Below are 18245 nucleotides of genomic sequence, written 5' to 3'. Positions count from 1 at the left end.
GCCACTTTTTCTCAGCTCTCACTGGGCCGATTTCTTTCAACAATACGTCAAAAGATCACAATTCTTATCTAGTTGAAGACATTACCCTAAAAAATTAAAAATTTTTCCCTCGTTCCCCGCAAATGGGGGAGATATCCAAAAAACTTACAAATTTAAAAATCGATAAATTTTGTCATTTTTTTCACTTTTCTTAAAACTTCATTTTTAATGTTTATTTTTCAAAAATAAACAAATCAACATAATTTTTGTTTAAACTAAAGCCTTAGATATTTCTCTTTCATTTGATATCATTTTTTTTGAAAATCTAACACTTAACCTGCTCATTGGGGGGGAATCTTTTCATGATTACTGTGTATACATATGATGATAATGTGTATACATTACAAACTTGTCATTAATACCATGATAAGAAATTAGATAAGGCAATTATTACTTATCACTCTCATTCAAAAGTATATTGAAAAGATAGCGTTTTCTTTTGTCCTTTTCTCAATACGTATTTCAATGTTTAATACCGTAAAATAATACATGAAAATTCAAATTTTNTCAATGTTTAATACCGTAAAATAATACATGAAAGTTCAAATTTTAACAAATTTTAAAACGCTACAGAATATTTACTATTCAATATTAATAAGATATATTTTTACTAAAATTTTTCTTAAATTCTACTCTACAAAATAGCTATCTTAGATTTTTTTTTTTACTTTTATTTAAAATTTAAAAATAATTAATATTTTTAATAAAATGTAAAAAAATTAATTATTGAGATATAGCTATAGACCTAACGTATAACTATTATTTAAAAAAAAAATCAACTAAAAATATTAACTGGATCAAAAGTTATTTAAGTTGTCAGTGAATGGTGGGCCACTCTGTATATATCTTAAATTAAAGCTAATGTAATTTACTTTCTTATGAAAAAAAGAAATTTGACCTCTGGACTTGTCTTCGTAGTGAAAATGGCTAATTTTTTTAATATAAAATAGCGAATGCTATTTTTGTGTGAAAATTCTGGATTTTATTTTTTACTTTATAATGCTATAACCACTTATTGAAAAGTGTATGGATCAACACAATTTTTTTATGAGAAATAATATTTATATCCCTCTTTCATTCGACATACTTTATTTTAATCAGTATATAAATAAGGATCTAGCAGATCATGTAGCTTTTGGAATAATACATCATTTTTTTTAAATTAAATACTATCTAAAGATTTGCATCGAAGCGTTTTTTTTTTGTATAGTGATTTTAATCACTGTAAGATATCATTATAATTGATCCAACTATGCCACGTCACCACTGTGCAACGACCCTTTTTTATTTTATTTTAAAATATCTTATAAGGGCAATACACTGACTTCCATGAATATTATATAATTTAATTGACATAGAATAAAGTTCATAAGGCATAAGAAATTAAACTTATTAAATTTTTTTTACTTTTTAAAATCGAAAAAGTAATTTTTAAATTTGAGTTAGCTTAAATTGTCAATTTTATCATGCGACGAAAGCAACGAACAGTTGCCGAATCGGTAACACTTGTTTCTATCACGTTTAGGGTACGAGGTTAGAATCCGCCTGTGGCTATTAATATTCTGCAAATTTTTTTTTTGAGTTAGAAAAAAATTTTCAAATCATGATTTTTATATCATTTAGATTCAATAACTTCAATAAATATCACTGTAGAGTCTCCTCGTGAGAAGAAATTTCATATTCATGTTAATATTATTTATTTTTCCAACTATTACTTTACCTGCTTTTTTCAACGAGACGTCAAATTATTACAATTTGTATTTAGTTGAAGATGTTATCTTTAAAAATTGAAAAAAAAAATCCCTTGAACCAATAAAAAGTAGCTTAACCAGCTTTTATCCATACAAACAAATAAAATCATTAATTTCTAATATTTTTAAAGTATTTATTTTTGAATTAAATTTGTGTGTGCTACTATTATTATATATTTAGTATTTTGAAAAATTATTGAATGAGGAGTACCCAAAAGAGATTTTAGAGGATATCTCGTGGAATGGGGGACTGGTAGATTTAATTAGTGAGAGAGAGGTATCGGAGGCTGTGGCATCAATGAAAAAGAATAAAGCAGTGGGACCAGATGAAGTTCCAGTAGAAGTATGGAAAATATTAGGCGGTGTTGGCATAAGGTGGTTGAAGGAACTTTTAAAAAAAATCTTATTGGAAGGGAAAATACTAAATGAATGGAGGAATAGTATTATAGTGCCGCTATTTAAAGGTAAATGTGACATACAAGAGTGTGGAAATTGTAAAGGCATAAAGCTTACGAGTCATAGTATGAAAATTTGGGAAAAGGTAATATATAAAAGAATAAGAAATGAGACATCGGTATCTAAAAACCAGTTTGGATTTATGCCTGGTAAGTCAACAATGAAGCCAGTATTTTGTGTGAGGCATTTTGTGTATGGTATTTATAGATTTGGAAAAAGCGTATGACAGAGTGCCGAGAGAGGTTTTAAAGTGGTCATTAATGAGAAAAGGAGTCCTGAAAAGGTACATTAATATAATAGGAGATATGTATGATGGCACTTGAACCAGGGTAAAAAGCGTAGGAGGATTATCAAAAGGTTTTCGGATAAAAGTAGGAGTGTACCAAGATTCTACTTTAAGCCCTTACTTATTCTCTATAGTGATGGATGAAATTACTAGAGAAATACAAGGAGAGGTGCCGTGGTGTATGTTGTTTGCTGACGATATAGTGTTAATAGGAGAAAATAGGGAGGAAATTAATCAAAGGCTAGAGGTATGGAAATCAGCTATTGAAGAAAAGGGTTTAAGGATAAGTAGAAGTAAGACAGAGTATATAGAGTACGAGTTTGACAAAGCAGAACACGAGGTAGGTAAAATGAGGAGGTCAGTGACAATAGGCGAGGATGCGATTGGAGAGGTGGAGAGTTTTAAGTATTTAGGGTCAGTTGTTTAAAAGAATGATGGTATTGAAGAGGATGTAAGACACAGAATTAAGTGCGGTTGGTTGAAGTAGAAAGAAGCGTCTGGTGTCTTATGCGATAAAAGAATTCCAATGAGGCTGAAAGTTAAATTCTACAAGACTGTAATAAGGCCAGCTATGGTGTATGGTTTAGAGAGTTGGATGGTTGATAAGAAAGTAGAGCAGAGAATTAGTGTAGCAGAAATGAGAATGCTTAGATGGATGAGTGGAGTGACTATAAAAGTAGGATATAGAACAAACATATAAGAGGGAGAATAGGTGTAGCCTCAATCGTGGATAAGATGAGAGAAAATAGACTTAGATGGTTTGGTCATATTATGAGGAGAGAAGAATCGGAAGCTGTAAGAACAGTTATAGAAATGAATGTTGGAGGAAGAAGAGGTAGAGGAAGACCAAAAAAGAGATGGAGGGATGCTATTGAATGCGATTTGAGGACAGTTGATGTGAGCGTAGATGATGTGGGAGATCGTGTCAAGTAGAAGTTTAGGATAAGGGTGGCCGACCCCAAGTAGTTGGGATTGAAATGGTATAAAGCACAAGTTCTCAACCTTAAGTTTGTAATGGCTCATCAATTTTTTTGTAAGCAAAAGACTAAAAAATTACAATTTTGAAATTTCAAAAAAATTCTCCTTGATCATCCTAGTAAATTAGGATAAAAAATAATATGCTGCTTTATTATTATCACGCAGAGAGATGTATTCTAAGTTGTGCACCTTGTTCACCTATAACTAAAAATTATAATAACACATACATTTTATGTGTGCAGTTTCCTTACTATATAAAAATAGTTAATAACATTAATTATAATATATAATATAATAATATAACAATAAATAGTTTTACTATAATAGTTTATATTAAAAAATCTTAAATAATGTGTAATTGAATTTGTATATATTTCTGAACATTCAATATGAATAAATGAGTTATACATTACATAATTATGATTTGTGCTATTTGCTATGTATAATTTATGATCAAGTGATTTTAATTTTTATGTTGGCTTTTTTTTTTGTCTTTTAACCTTAGTGTTAAATGAGCAAATCTTTTCAGTTGGTTTTTTTTAATTCGTTAAAATTATGTTAGTAAAATCTCATTAACTTTATGAATTTAGTTAATGCAATTATTAGTAGGTTTGCAAAAGTATCATATTTATAGATTAATCCATATTTTTTCTTTTTTACATTTTTTAACTTCGATGTTAATCTAACATTTTACTATTGTGTGTATATTTTTCATATATACATATATAAATATTTTTTTTTGTATCGTCTACCATTTTCTTATTTCTTACGAATTTTTTTTATTGAGGGATACATCTATTTATGATTCGATTTATCTCGGTAAATAGATGAATTTAAATGAAAGATCGATTTGCTAAAATAATCTAAATACCCCCACTTGTAGGAACTCTTTTCCTTTTTGAAAATGAAATAACATCACCAATGATGGAGATTAAGTATATTTGATATAACTTAATTACGCGTTATCAATGCAAGTATTGTATATTTGATAAAATCGCTAATGGATGAAAGGAAAACAACGCTTAAGATAAGGTCTTCGAAATAACGTAATTGACATTTAATATTTAACAAAATTCAATTTCTGATTTATTAAATAACTATGGATTGGATGTACGATGGCGGAATAAAAGTTGAAAAGGAAGATTATCTACTAGGAAGAAAAATTGATAAAAATGTATTAGATATTCCAGAAAAAGGTATTTAGATTTAATTTAAATTAAGCTCATTGGTAAAAAATTGAGTGGTTTAATAAAAAAAACAATTTTTTTTATGATACTTCTAGGTGTTTCTATTTAGTTAGAAATATATTACAATAATAATTAATTTTGTTTTTTTTATCATGTTTAATGTCATTAAGTCAATATTGTATATTACCCTGCCCGCGCTACATACTCACTCTTTTTATTAAAATGCTGTAATGAATGAACAGTATGCGATTTAAAAAAAATTGTAAGAAAAAATTTGTTTATAATTTCATTATCATATTATCAAGTTAAAATCTACTTAAAAAAATTTTAGTTAAGTTTTATAATTTAATGGTATGAGACAATTAATTATTTAACTACTTATAGTAAAGTTTCTTGAATCAATTTTTTTTTTCTATATACTTTTATGGTTCTTGTGTATTTCAATGTAGTGATTAACCCTGTGGTAGTCATACAGTTCTAGAGTATTAATTTTGTTGTTTGGGTTAATAATTTTCTGTTACTTGTTAAACTCGCAACTTTTGTAAAATTTTATATATTTTTTTATTTAAGTATATTCAAAATAAAACTAGAAAATTTAATACTTTATTTTAAATAATTCTGTTTCATTTTTTGTCTAATTAATATTTGCCAATGTACAATTATTAAATATAATATATTATATGTAGAAAATATGTTATATAATTGTTATTATTATGAAAATTTTCTATAATTTTTAGTATCAAAGCAAACTATATACAGCTATCATTAAGAGGCTCAATATCTTTGATAAAATTTTTAATAAAAACAATATAGAAACGAATATACTTTTTCATTTCAATAATTGCCAAAATAGTACCTATAAGAATTTCAATCTTCAAGCAAATACAATTTTATTTAACACAAAATTTTTTTTAAAACATTCTGTATTGTTTGGGTAATTTTTTTATACTCATACCCGACTGAAGTTTAAATAATAAAAATATAAATAGTACATTAGGATTAGTTTCAAAAATTAATTTATGAATTAAATATTTCATTTTTGTTATCTAATTATAATGATTTATTTTTTAATTTTATGTTTTGATATATTTGTGTTTTAGAATCATTTTTACCAACACCCATATGTTCAAATAATGATAAATTCTCACAAGTAGATATATCTAAAAAAATTTCTGAAGATCCATTGGTAAAAATTAAAAAAAGAGAGATTGAATGTACTCAAAAACTTCTTCAAAATCCAATTCGTTTAAAAAAAAACCAGCAAAATGACAAATCTCTTAAATGTGCAATTGATGACCATCAATTGGATATGATATTAGTTAGCCGATTAAAATCATATGAAAAAGCTGGTCTTGATCTTGCAAAAATATTGTCCATGACAAAAAAGAAAAAACATAAAAAAGAACATAAAGAAGAAAGTTTTAAGGAATCAGCTAAAGAGTTCAATGATAAAAAGTTTTATTACAAGGCAAAACAACAGAGAAATAAATCTAATAGCTCTGATAGAAATGTCACAATGCATAAATCAATAAAATCAAATGAATATAAAGATAATAAATATAGAAAATCTAACAGAAATAATGAAAAAAATGATAATTATATAGAAAGTTGTAAACATAATACTAGTAATAAAAGTAAAAAAACATATTCTGAAAAGAATGATCAGTTAAATGATTGTAGAAGAAATAAAAAAAATAGATCTAAGTCTTCAGAAGAGGGATTACAACAATATCAGAACAAATATAAAAATAATCAAGACAATAATAATGCATGTAAGAAAAATTATTCTCATGTTAAAATTGAAAATAACTCAAGATTAAAAGAGCATGATGGTAGTCATAAAGATACTAAATCTTATAAAAATAAACATAGATTAAGTTCAGAAAAAGAGAAGGATTATAAGGTTTATAGATATAAAAACTACGAAGATAAATCTAATAAGAGAGATTGTTTTAATAATCGTTACTCTTATGAGCAAAAAAGTAAAGGTGATCAAAGAAGTAGATCCAGAAGCCCAATTTTAAAACATAAAGAGAAAGAAAAAAAAAATGATAAAGATGATAATTATAAATATGACACTAGGTCATCTAGTGATTCAAATGATAGAAAAAATAAAAAAATAAAGTCTAAATATAATCATAATTCTGATTCTAATTCTTCAGTTGAAAAGCATAGTGTAAATAAAAATAACATTACAAAAAGTTATGGACTTATAGTATGTATTCATAAAAATTTATATAAAATAATTTTAAAAAATTAACAACAGTTTGGTAGGTTCTAGGCTCTCCAAAAGAAAAAAGAAAATCGCCCAAAAAATCTCCAGTTCAATCAAGAAAATTGAATAATGAAAAAGCAGACATTACTCGTCCTAAGTCACCAGTTAAAAAGAAAAAACTAACTGAAGAGGAAATGGAACGGCTTAGAAAAGAAATGATGAAAAATGCTGAAGTTAGGGATAAAGAGAGATATAATAATGTTAAACGCTACAAAAAAAAAGATGAAAAAGAAGAAGAAAAACAAAAGCCATATAGCAAAGAATTCTTAATGTAAGTAAAATAATTATTTTATTATCAATAATATAGTATAAATAGGGACGTTGGGGGGTTTAGTCCTCATAGACACATTCATATCTTATAAAAAATAAATAGTAATTTTTGATAAAGGGGAGAAGACAAAAAAAATTGTCAGGTGTAATTATGAGAGCTATATCTCTCATAGTTACCATATCCTTTTCATAATAAAAGTAATTACATGGTGAAACTATAATTTTTATTTTGTTATAGAGTAATAAAAAATTTTTGTATGAATACCTTCTCAGAATGAAATACTAAATACATTACTGAAATATTGTTAGGAAGCTCCCCATCTAGTCAAATATCTAAACTTGAATAAAATATAGAGCTGTAACTCCCCAGAAATGTGTTTCAAATTATTACCATGTATATTATTCTTATAAAATTTATTAATTCATCAATGTTGTATATTCTACTCATAATTTTGGTTTTAAATTTTTTATTTTAGTAAACAATTGTCATATGCTGCATCACAAGTTAGTGTCGAAAGAAGTATCAAGTCTAATGTCAATAAATTACAAAAAGGTCAAAGCATAGCTGAATAGTAGAAATTTTGTACTTAATTATAGTTTAAATTATCTTTAATGATTGCATTATGTAAAAAATGTAATATATTCAATATAGTTTTTATAAATTTAAATATTTTGACTTATTTTATCATATAAAAATTATTTGATTTTTTTTTATAATTCATTTATATATATAAAACATTATTTTCATGAAGTATTAATTAAATAATTACTGTTTAATTTGATACTGTTACAATTATTTAGATGAATAGTATTATTCATTATTGATTCTTTAAAATGTAAACTTTTTTTAGAAATAAAAATATACTGTTTATTTTTTTAGTTTACAGTGTATTTAATGAAGAATCATACACATATGTGTGATATATTTATCTGTATATCATTTGTATATTTTAATAAGAATTTTTAATAATCTTGAAATTGTCTAATAATTTATAGATTTCTTTAATTTTGTTCTGGATTGATGCAAGTCCTTTCTAATCTAGGATTAATGGAAAACGAGCCATACATTAATATAATTTAAAATTAATTAATATAGACTTGTCTATATTTGAATCATAGAGTTACTATAGAAATTTTATATATTCTATGTTATTACTTTAAATTACATTATCTATGTTTTAAGAATTGATAATACATACATACACTGATAAAAGATTATCATCATGAATAGTGGAAGATATTTGATAATTAAAAAAATATATTATCTTAGTTTGAATAGTAGATGGTAATTATAAAAGTTAAAGTTTAACAATTATTTTTATTAATTTGTACTTCTTTTACATTAATTATATATTTCAATTTAAAAAATGTGAAAAAAATTACATTAGCTAGTTTATTTAAAAATTTCTGTTTTTTTAAACATTAATTAGGGAATATTATGGTACTTACATATGTATATATCTTAACTTGAATACAATTTAATGAATTATGGAGGTTAGTTTTTATTATATTTATCATATTTATTTTCAATTCAACATTTTTATTTATGAGAACTAATATTTTTTTAATTAAATTATTAATATTATTCCAACATTAAGTTACAATCTGCAAAACTAATATTAAATATAATTCTTATTTATTAATATTAATAACCTATACTGTTTGGTTGGTTATTTATGTTTTTGAGGAGGCGTTACTAGGCTCACTGAAATACTGGGATTTTCTCTGTTGCCTGTTCTTATTTTTCATCTAATATACCTTCTTTTGATAGTTTAATTTGGCCTTCTATATTCAAATTTTCTTGTGCTGGTTTGAACTTGTCTATCCATACCTCCTTTGGAAGTTGGGGACAAAATGTTTTAGTATCAAACCATTTAATTTTTTGAAATGCCATATTTTGAATGTCAAACTGAGAACAATATTTTGTATATATGGCTAGTTAAATCTATAAAAATTTGCCGTGAAGTAAAAATAATATGTTAACCATAGCTATTGAAAAATATTTTTTCAATAACTAATAAGAAAATAATTACTTAAAATATTTTCTGTAGTGCATGAAAAACTTTTAATTATTACTAAATTTAGATTTGAATTAAATAGCTATCTCAAAAGTCACGACTTGTATAGTTTAAAGGAAAGTGTTAAATCCTGATACCAACTGAGGCACAATGTATTGATTACTAAACCATTTTGGGCTCAATAACTTGGCCTATAATTATTTGTCTTTAGTTTAATATTTTTAAAACAATTATGTTATACAGGAGCTAAGAAGATATTTACATCAAACTTTAAGTAAAGTTGAAGGACTTTTTACAATTATTATATCAGATCATGATGGAGTTGTAATAATTAAAGGTATTTATATTGTTTTAAAACTTTATAGAACTATTAGTCTCACATTTTGTGTTCAAAGTAAATTATAAGGTTATAGGCAAAGGTAAAAGTGTATCAGAACAGGATTTCCTATACATTTTGATTTTGTGTTTCTAAATATTTTTTTAATAAAAAATTTGGTTTCAGTGAAAGAAACAGTACTACAAAAGTGCGAGAAACCTTAATACTGAAGGTTATTACACCAAATTTAAAAAAAAAAATGATACAAAATAATTAAATTTAATTGTTTTACATATAAACTAAGTATACTTATAGCCGTGGTACAATTTTTTGATAGCTCACCCGTTTTGAAAAAATTTTATATTTATAACACCATTGAATAATTTTTATTATTTAAACAAAAAATTTTTATTTTATTTAAAAAATCCTCAGATTAAATATAAAAAAATTTAATTAATTATTTATGATGTATAAAATGCAATTGCTAAAAATTTGTAATTGAAAAAATTCTACTAATGACTAGTATTATTACCCTAATAATAAATATTTGGATCCATTATCATGTTCTACTCTTGTTTTAATTAGAGAAGATTTGTAATGTTCTCAATAAAAATTTGCTATTAAAGTATCAACTAATCAAAACATTCCGTGCATTTCTTAATTTATTTTTGTGTTATCAAAATGAACACCATCCAAAATATTTTTTTATTATTATATTATTTTATAGCTTTTGCTGATAAAAATTTGGAAACCAACTTCAATTTCAAGCCATCTTTTCTTTCTGATTTTAATTCTGCTTCAGAACAAGCTGGAAAACTTGAACTTGGAAAAAATAAAACAGTAATATGTTTTTACACAAATTATCAAGTAAGTTGATTAGATATACAATGTCTCTTGTCTAACTGACAACAATTATAACTTTTGATATTATTATTTAATTAAATTTTTTTAATAATTGTCTCCTTAAACTAATATTGAAGCATATTTTTAATTATTTATCACTAATAAGAAAAAATTAAATTTTTTATTATTTTTCAAAATTTTAAAATAATAATTTTTTTAACCCTTTTCTTACAAAATGTTTTGATGGTTTGATGACAATTTTAGGATAACTACTTATTGAGTTACAAACATTTTAATACATAGAATGGATATGTAGTAAGGGTACATATGTATCAATTCATACTAGTGTATGCATACTTTGCCTCTGTTCTGTATCCATTTTATGAATTAAAAAAATGTTTGTAACTCAATAAGTAGTTATCCAAAAATTGTTATAAACACATTAAAAAATTTTGTAGGAAATGGATTAAAAAAATATACTGTTTCATTTTTAATTTTATTTTTTATTAGTGATAAATAATAAAAAATTTGCTTTTTGTACAGAGTGGCCCAGCACTCACTGACATCTTAAAAAACTTTTGATCCAGTTAATATTTTTTGCTGATTTTTTTTTAAATAATAGTTATAAGTTAGGTATATAATTATATCTCAATAATTCATTTTTTTGCATTTTATTAAAAATAAATTTTGTAGAGTAAATTTTAAGAAAAATGTTTGTAAAAAAATATCTTATTAATAATCAGTAGTAAATATTCTGTAACATTTTAAAGTTTGCGAAAATTTAAATTTTTATGTATTATATTACAGTATTAAAAACTGAAAAACGTGTTGAGAAATGGACAGAAGTAAGCACTATCTTTCATGATTACTATAATTTGGAGGTGTGTAACTTTTTCCATGAAAATTACTTACGCTTTTGAATGAGAGTGATTAGTAATAATAATAATACAATTACTACCACAAAATAAATAAATTGATTTTATAACAAACAAACACAGATATAGATAATATTATCTGTGCAGACAAATAATTATTTTTCAAATATATCATAAACTACTTATTAAGTAATAGGTATTGATCGTATTTTGAATTGAATTAAAGCCAAGTATTTGAATGTTTATTATTTTCATGGAAAAATTCATAACCATAACTTATATAGTGTGAAAAGATTGTACATACTCTGTCCTTTTTTATAAAATATAGCCAGCGTTTGATACTGTTGAATAAATACAGAAAAATTAAAATTTTTACAAAATTAAAAATGTTACAGAAAATTAATTACTTATATCTTATATATTATATCTTAAAATTTATTCTAAAAAATGGCTATTTTGAATTTTTATTTAATTATAAAAATGATATTTATAACATTATTATTATAGCCCTCAAGTATATTAAATATTAAAAAAAAATTAGCAAAAAATATTAATTGGATCAAGAGTTATTGTCAAAGTTAAGAGTTAAGAGTCAGTGGGTGCTGGGCCACCTGTATAATGTAGAATGCAGTAATTAATAAAAAATAGAAAAAAAAAATCATAATTGTATCAAAAGTTATAAGTGTTAAATTGAGTTTTACAAGGTAAAATTAATAATGATGAATATTTTTTATTACAGGTAGTTCAAATAAATTGTTCATCAGTTTTGATAACATTTATAGCATCTGAAAAAGCCAACACAGGAAATATATTGGGTCTTGAAAAAGTTTTAGAACCTTTATTAAAAGATCTAAGAGCAATTCAAGCCTAATTTACTGTACCAAAATAAAAATGAGTTATTTAATTAAAAGAATTTCCATTATATGTAATTTAAAAAAAAACCATTTAATGAAATATAAAATATTTAATTTTTAAAGTATTTTTTTAAACTTATTTATTTTATAGTATAATCTGACTTGATCACTTTACAAGTTTAAAAACAGTATACAAGTTAATTACACATAGTGTGACCTCATCTAACTTGATCTAAATAGTATAACAAAAATACATAAATTAAATGATTTTCGCATGGATATCTTAATATGAAATTAAATAACTTTTCTGTTATTAATTAGTGTACTGTATAAAAATGAACAAACCAATTCTTGAAAGTATTTTAATTGGAAATTGAAAAGATTTATGACCAGGGCCGTCCTAAATATGGCACTGGTATAAAATTCCAGGCCCAAAAAAAAATTTATTAAAATCTGAAAATTCAAAAGTAAAAATTTAATTATTAATTCATTTTACATAAAAATTAAATTTCAATCTACTTAATAACAGTGATAATTAAGTTTTTGCAGTATTTTTTTATAAAAGACTTCTCATTAAAAAATAAGTTTTTCTGAAATTCTTTGTGAAATTTAAAATTTTTTTTAAGCCAAATTATTTGATTGAGTGTAATATCATTTTTACTACTATAAAAACGTTCCATTTATTACATTATGTATTTATTTAAATACTTCTTAGTTTTACTCAAGTATGTTATTATTATAGCTTACTTTTAATATTAAACATTTCTTGTTAGTTTAGTATCATATAATATATTATTATTTTTTAGGTCAAAAATATAAAATTAGCGAATTTTAAGAAAAGTTTTAATGTGCATTTATAAATGTACAATAAAATTTTTTTGAGATAAAAATATTTCCAATAAAGTTTTACGAATGTAATATATACTTTTCTGTTATCGTGATTGAAGGTTATCCTATCAGTAACTAGTAATACATAACGCCTTTTTAAAAAAGTTGAACATTTTACATCTATGAACCTATTCAAGCTATTAAATGTCTTTGAAATAACGAGAAAATTTTTCCACAGACATCTTTGGATATTCTTAAGGATCGCAGTGGAACCATTGTTGATAACGTTATTCGAATGAAAAAGTAATAAAAATAGCTGTTTCAATTGATTATTATAGACGCCTACAAGTATACCTAAAATTGCTCAAAAAAAATACTCTAGTTTTTTTTTACAATACGACTATAGAATAAAAAATATATATTTGTTATACATTGGCACGAAAACTAAAAACATTGTTACATTGATTTCTTATCTGATGAAAAATAGAAATAATTTCGATTTGTATATATTTGCAGTTTTTAAATTGTTGATGGCAGATCCCGAAATTAAAAAATTATATTTTGGTTTTGTAAAAAAAAACCGGACCGTAACCAAAATTCAATTGAATAGGTTAAAAAATTTAAATAGTTTTAAGATGATTATGGAAGAAGTTTAATTTCATAATTATAAATGATAATATTTTAATATAAAATAGAATTTCGTTCTATTTATCAACAACATTAATATAGATAGTTGTATAACTAAACTAACAATTTCGATTTATCGGTGGCATAATATAGAAATGTCCCAGTATGCGCAAAATAATAATTTTATTTACTTTAATAGTAGTATAATATAAACTAATTGCAAGAAAAAAAAGGGGTATAGAAATAGATTTACTACAATTATTGTAGTAAATCTTAATGAATAAAAATACTTCGTTGAAACTACGGGTATTAGAATTCAGGGAAGGTATTGAGCCTTAGGTATTGGCACCACCAAAAGTGCGTCACTGATAATACTACATATCGTATCCTACTGGATATTTGAAGACGTTGTACGCATTATCTCGTTCTGGATTGACGCGACACAACGATGAAAATACCAATTGGGGGGGGGGTTATTTTAGCTAACCGACAAAAATAGAGATTGCGTATCAGCTGTAAACTGCAAGGCCAATCAGATAGTACGAAACGTGTGTTCTTTATCAATTTGAATTTACGTCATACGCAAAATTTAAACTGTAAATTAGCTATTTTATTTTATTTTAGCATACACATGTAAAGGACCCGTCGTAGTTAGTTGGTCGTTCATATTTGTTTAATTTAAAATTAAGAAACAATAGTTTTAAATAATTCTTTTAAACTAAAATGTTTATTTTCAATCTTGATTAAACGCATGTTAAAAAATTAATTATTTTTAAGTTACTTCGATAAGAAGAATTTTCTATTATGTATTTTTTAAAGTGGGTAAATCATAGTTACATCTATTAACCAATGATGGATTTTCAACATTTTTCTTAGAAACCAAACATTATATACACTTTGCGAGTAATTAAGTGGTTTATGATCACTTTGTACAATGAAAAAAAAAAATTAATTTAAGTGTATTATAAATTATTTGTATTTGTACAGGTTTCTATCGAATTTTTAGAATATTTGAATAGACGATATTTTTCATTATGTTTATTATTTTTAATTCATTTTATATTAGTACTTATGTTTAAAAAAATTTAAATTGAGTATAACATTGTTATGTTTCAATTACGTTTCATAATGTTTAAAACGATATTCAACGATTTGAAGTTTAAACAGATAATATATATTACAAAATAAAACTACCTTAGAAAAACTATGAAATTTAAAATGCTATCCAGATGCGAACTGGCCACGGGGATAGTTTTTTAGTTTGAGTTACTAGAAGCGTGGGTTGTCGTTTCTATGATCCTTGAGGATCCCTTGCAGTAAGCCACGTTGTTGGATAATTCCCTTTTGGACCTCTGTCTATAGAGCGATGAGGGCTGCTATGATTATTGTAATCCTGCTTGTAAAAAATGGTTTTTGACTTTTTTTGCTCATCATTTCTTTGTATGAAGCGCTACAAATTTTTTGGAGTGAACTGTTTGGGCTACCACAATTATCGTGCCCCTTGGGCGTTGGCCTCCAAGTCCAGCCCTCATGCTATCTTTTAATTCACATAATATTTGTTGAATTTGAGAAGAGTTTATTTTTCGTCGTTCCTAATAATATGTTAATCATACTTATAAGTACACGGTGTCAATATTATTATTACTATACATTCTATTTGGCGTTAAATTACAGTATTTTTTTTTTTTTTAATAGTGTAAGTTATTTTGTTTTTCAGATCAATATGAAATATTGTTGTGTCTTTTTTTACTTAACTTAATTAAAATATAGACACGTATGCGCTAAGATTCAGATCTGGACTTTCGTCGGCTCATAAAAACTCCAAAACGGACCATATCTGGTGAAAAATATACCAAAAAAAAAAAAATATATAAAAAGTACTCTACAGACATGACTCGAAAAATTTATTTGATAAAATATGATAGTTCTACCTTAAATATTAAATTAATAGACATTTTATCTAATAAGCATTAATGAGCGTTTTTTATGAAAAAGGACACAAGTAACTTTTGGCAAGTTTTAAGAAGGCACACAAAACAAAATATTTTACCCATTAAAGTATGTACCTAACCAAATTCAAATAATTAATTTATAACAAAACTGGGACGGTGTGCCCGAGTCGGTAACGCGGCAGTGCTTGACGCGCACTGCCTCGGGTTCGAAACTCTGTCACGGGCGGCTTTATTTGCTGAACGAGAGATCAGTTCGGTTATTGGAGTCGCCATCCCACTCTCCGGCGACGGACTAACCACTTGTACCGGAGTATAAATAGTTAGGAGAATCTCCTCCTAGGGGAAGGTCGCTATGGCCCTTAATGAACTAATAAAAGCAATAAAAAAATAAATAAATAACAAAACTATATGAGAAATTGATAGTGATTTAAGTAGATCGGTCGTAAAATTGCTGATAATTTTAATGAATAACAAATAAATGTTAAAAATTGACACGTGTCATTTCTTAGGAAAACGTCCTGTTGCAACTGGCTCAATAAACACAATCCGACAAGAGGCAGCTAAAAAATATTTTACTGTCCTATTCACGCATACTTGTATTTATCAATATACAACCTTTTAAAAATCTAGTTTCAACAAAGTTAAATTCTGCGAAAATTGGTTTTAATATGTAATAATTACGAAGTTGTTCTTCTGAGGTACAGTTATTATTATTTTTTTTTTTTAGAAAAGACAATTTTATATTTTAATATAAATAATTGTATAAAGAATACATTTTTTATTAGTATATTAACTTTTTTAAAACATTTTATAATGAGACAGTTTTTATTTTTAGAGTGTGTCAAATGGAAAAGTTTTTTTTGTTTTTATTTAATTTCAGCTGTCAGTAGCAGAAAAATTAACAGTTGTTTTTTTCATTGTAAAATAATAGCATGGATACAGTTAAGCTAAAATGTTGAATATTAAAAAACGAGGATCTGTAAAATTTTAATCACTATATTTCGACTTTACTTATGCTTTGGATTATTTTGGGAAATCTTTTTTCGTATATCAAATGGTATCTAAATTAATTAATACGTGTAAACATAAGCTCCTAGAAAAATGTGTTATACTACATAAAAAGCAGTTGTGTATTGCGTATTTTTTTCATAAAATTTAATTTGATATTTTAGAAATATAGTGATTATATATAAATATATATGCAAATGTATATTATTTTATTTTTATATTTTAAATATTTTATTTTAATCACAATCAAACTCGACTATTTATATTGACGACGATTTTAAAGAAAATTGTCATTTTCGCCTTCGTTATCCCACACGTTCAATTAATTTCTCGAAATTAACATTAAATTCTAATTTAGTAGTTCTATAAGGTAAATTTTAAACAAGACAACTTTTAATAATTTTTTACTTGTCTGCGATTATTACCGATAAGTTCAAACGGGGGCGCTTGACTAACTTTTGATCATTATTAAACTTCATAATCCGTTACAAATTACCCCCGCCCACCTATTGTTTTTCTGCAGACACTATTACAAAGTAACTATGAATGAAACATAATATTCATATACTGTTGATACTATCTCTTATATCATATATATAATATTATATTTCATACTAGTATAGCTTATAATCATTGGCGCCAATTTTAGATACAGTCTTAAAAATTATCTTAAATTAATTACATATACATAAACTGAAAAAAAAATACGGTTAGAATAACTAAATATTTAGTGAACCCAACTATTAATTTAGTTATTCCGACTGCTTGTAATATGCTTGTCACCATATTATCCGTTTATTTTTTCCACGTATATATTTTATTACTGTTGATTAGTATAAGATAATTATTCAAATAATTACTATTGTAATTGCAATTATTATTTTAGCAAAGTATTTAAATTTTATATTATGTTAAAATATGAACTCTTAAATGTTTTCTTAACGTTGATTAAGAGTTTGTGATTATTGGATATTCTTATATTAGATATAAGTACACTCTAAAAAAATTCTATTAAATAATTTTCATGGTTTTTTAATTTAGCTTAGAAGGACTACACATTATTTTACGGAAACATGATAATTCCTTTTTTATGTTCGCTATAAAATTATGCTAAGTTAAAAATTGGATATTGTCTAGAGCTGGTATATTACTGAATTTATTTAGTAAAGTTAAGAGGTGCATAATTATAGTTTGATAATTATGTTAAGAAATGTTGTATAGCCAATAGCAATTAGTGTTCGAAATTAAAATTTCATTGAATTCCAAGCCAATTTACACGTTTATTTAACGATTTTGAACTTCTAATACGTTTTGTAACCTTTTACAGTAAATTGTTTAACTTGTATTTCGTAAGAAAAATTTTGATGAACAATTATTATAGTAGTTATATCAAATTATTTAGCAAAAATTAAATTTTAAAATACAGCGCTCTTTATTTAAAATTAAAACTTAATGTATAAAAACTAAATAAAAATAAAGGGTTTAATTCAGATGATTATTTACAATAGACATAGCACATGCATTTTCAAAAACATGTATAATTTTAGCTTCGATGCGAAGCTGAGAAGGTATCAATCTTACTATGATGTGTTTTTTTTGTGTGTCTGTTACCACTTTTTCTCAGTTCTCGCCTAACCATTTCTTTCAACGAAACGTCAAAAGATCACAAATCGTATCTAGTC

The 18245-nt window shown here is 24.9% G+C and overlaps 2 protein-coding genes across 2 annotated transcripts; both read left to right on the top strand.

Annotated features, from left to right (window-relative positions):
- The first annotated feature begins 4486 nt into the window (after window positions 1-4486).
- Window positions 4487-7912, top strand: LOC126893958 (pre-mRNA-splicing factor CWC25 homolog). The gene is made up of 4 exons (XM_050664535.1): window positions 4487-4706; window positions 5798-6912; window positions 6972-7243; window positions 7719-7912. Exons 1-4 carry the CDS (start codon window positions 4610-4612, stop codon window positions 7813-7815), a joined length of 1581 nt encoding a protein of 526 aa, XP_050520492.1. The 5' UTR covers window positions 4487-4609; the 3' UTR covers window positions 7816-7912.
- Window positions 7913-8508: 596 nt separating this feature from the next.
- On the top strand, window positions 8509-12273 carry LOC126894822 (ragulator complex protein LAMTOR3-A). The gene is made up of 4 exons (XM_050666114.1): window positions 8509-8736; window positions 9504-9597; window positions 10304-10443; window positions 12034-12273. The coding sequence occupies exons 1-4, from the start codon at window positions 8731-8733 to the stop codon at window positions 12163-12165; spliced, it is 372 nt and encodes a 123-aa protein (XP_050522071.1). The 5' UTR covers window positions 8509-8730; the 3' UTR covers window positions 12166-12273.
- The last annotated feature ends 5972 nt before the right edge of the window (window positions 12274-18245 follow it).

The sequence above is a fragment of the Daktulosphaira vitifoliae genome, unplaced genomic scaffold (genome assembly GCF_025091365.1).
Source record: "Daktulosphaira vitifoliae isolate Bord-2020 unplaced genomic scaffold, ASM2509136v1 Scaffold_1, whole genome shotgun sequence".
NCBI classification, from domain to species: Eukaryota; Metazoa; Arthropoda; class Insecta; order Hemiptera; family Phylloxeridae; genus Daktulosphaira; species Daktulosphaira vitifoliae.
Note: the sequence above shows the minus strand (reverse complement) of the source record. Positions and strands in the feature narration are given on the sequence as shown.

Bases quoted from the DNA above. Each gene is read 5' to 3' on its own strand.
- LOC126893958 (XM_050664535.1), top strand. From the start codon at position 4,610: ATGGATTGGATGTACGATGGCGGAATAAAAGTTGAAAAGGAAGATTAT. The intron at 4,707-5,797 runs GTATTTAGATTT...TTTGTGTTTTAG, and splicing joins ATTAGATATTCCAGAAAAAG to AATCATTTTTACCAACACCC. The intron at 7,244-7,718 runs GTAAGTAAAATA...TTTTTATTTTAG, and splicing joins TATAGCAAAGAATTCTTAAT to TAAACAATTGTCATATGCTG.
- LOC126894822 (XM_050666114.1), top strand. The intron at 9,598-10,303 runs GTATTTATATTG...ATTATTTTATAG, and splicing joins TGGAGTTGTAATAATTAAAG to CTTTTGCTGATAAAAATTTG. The intron at 10,444-12,033 runs GTAAGTTGATTA...TTTTTATTACAG, and splicing joins GTTTTTACACAAATTATCAA to GTAGTTCAAATAAATTGTTC.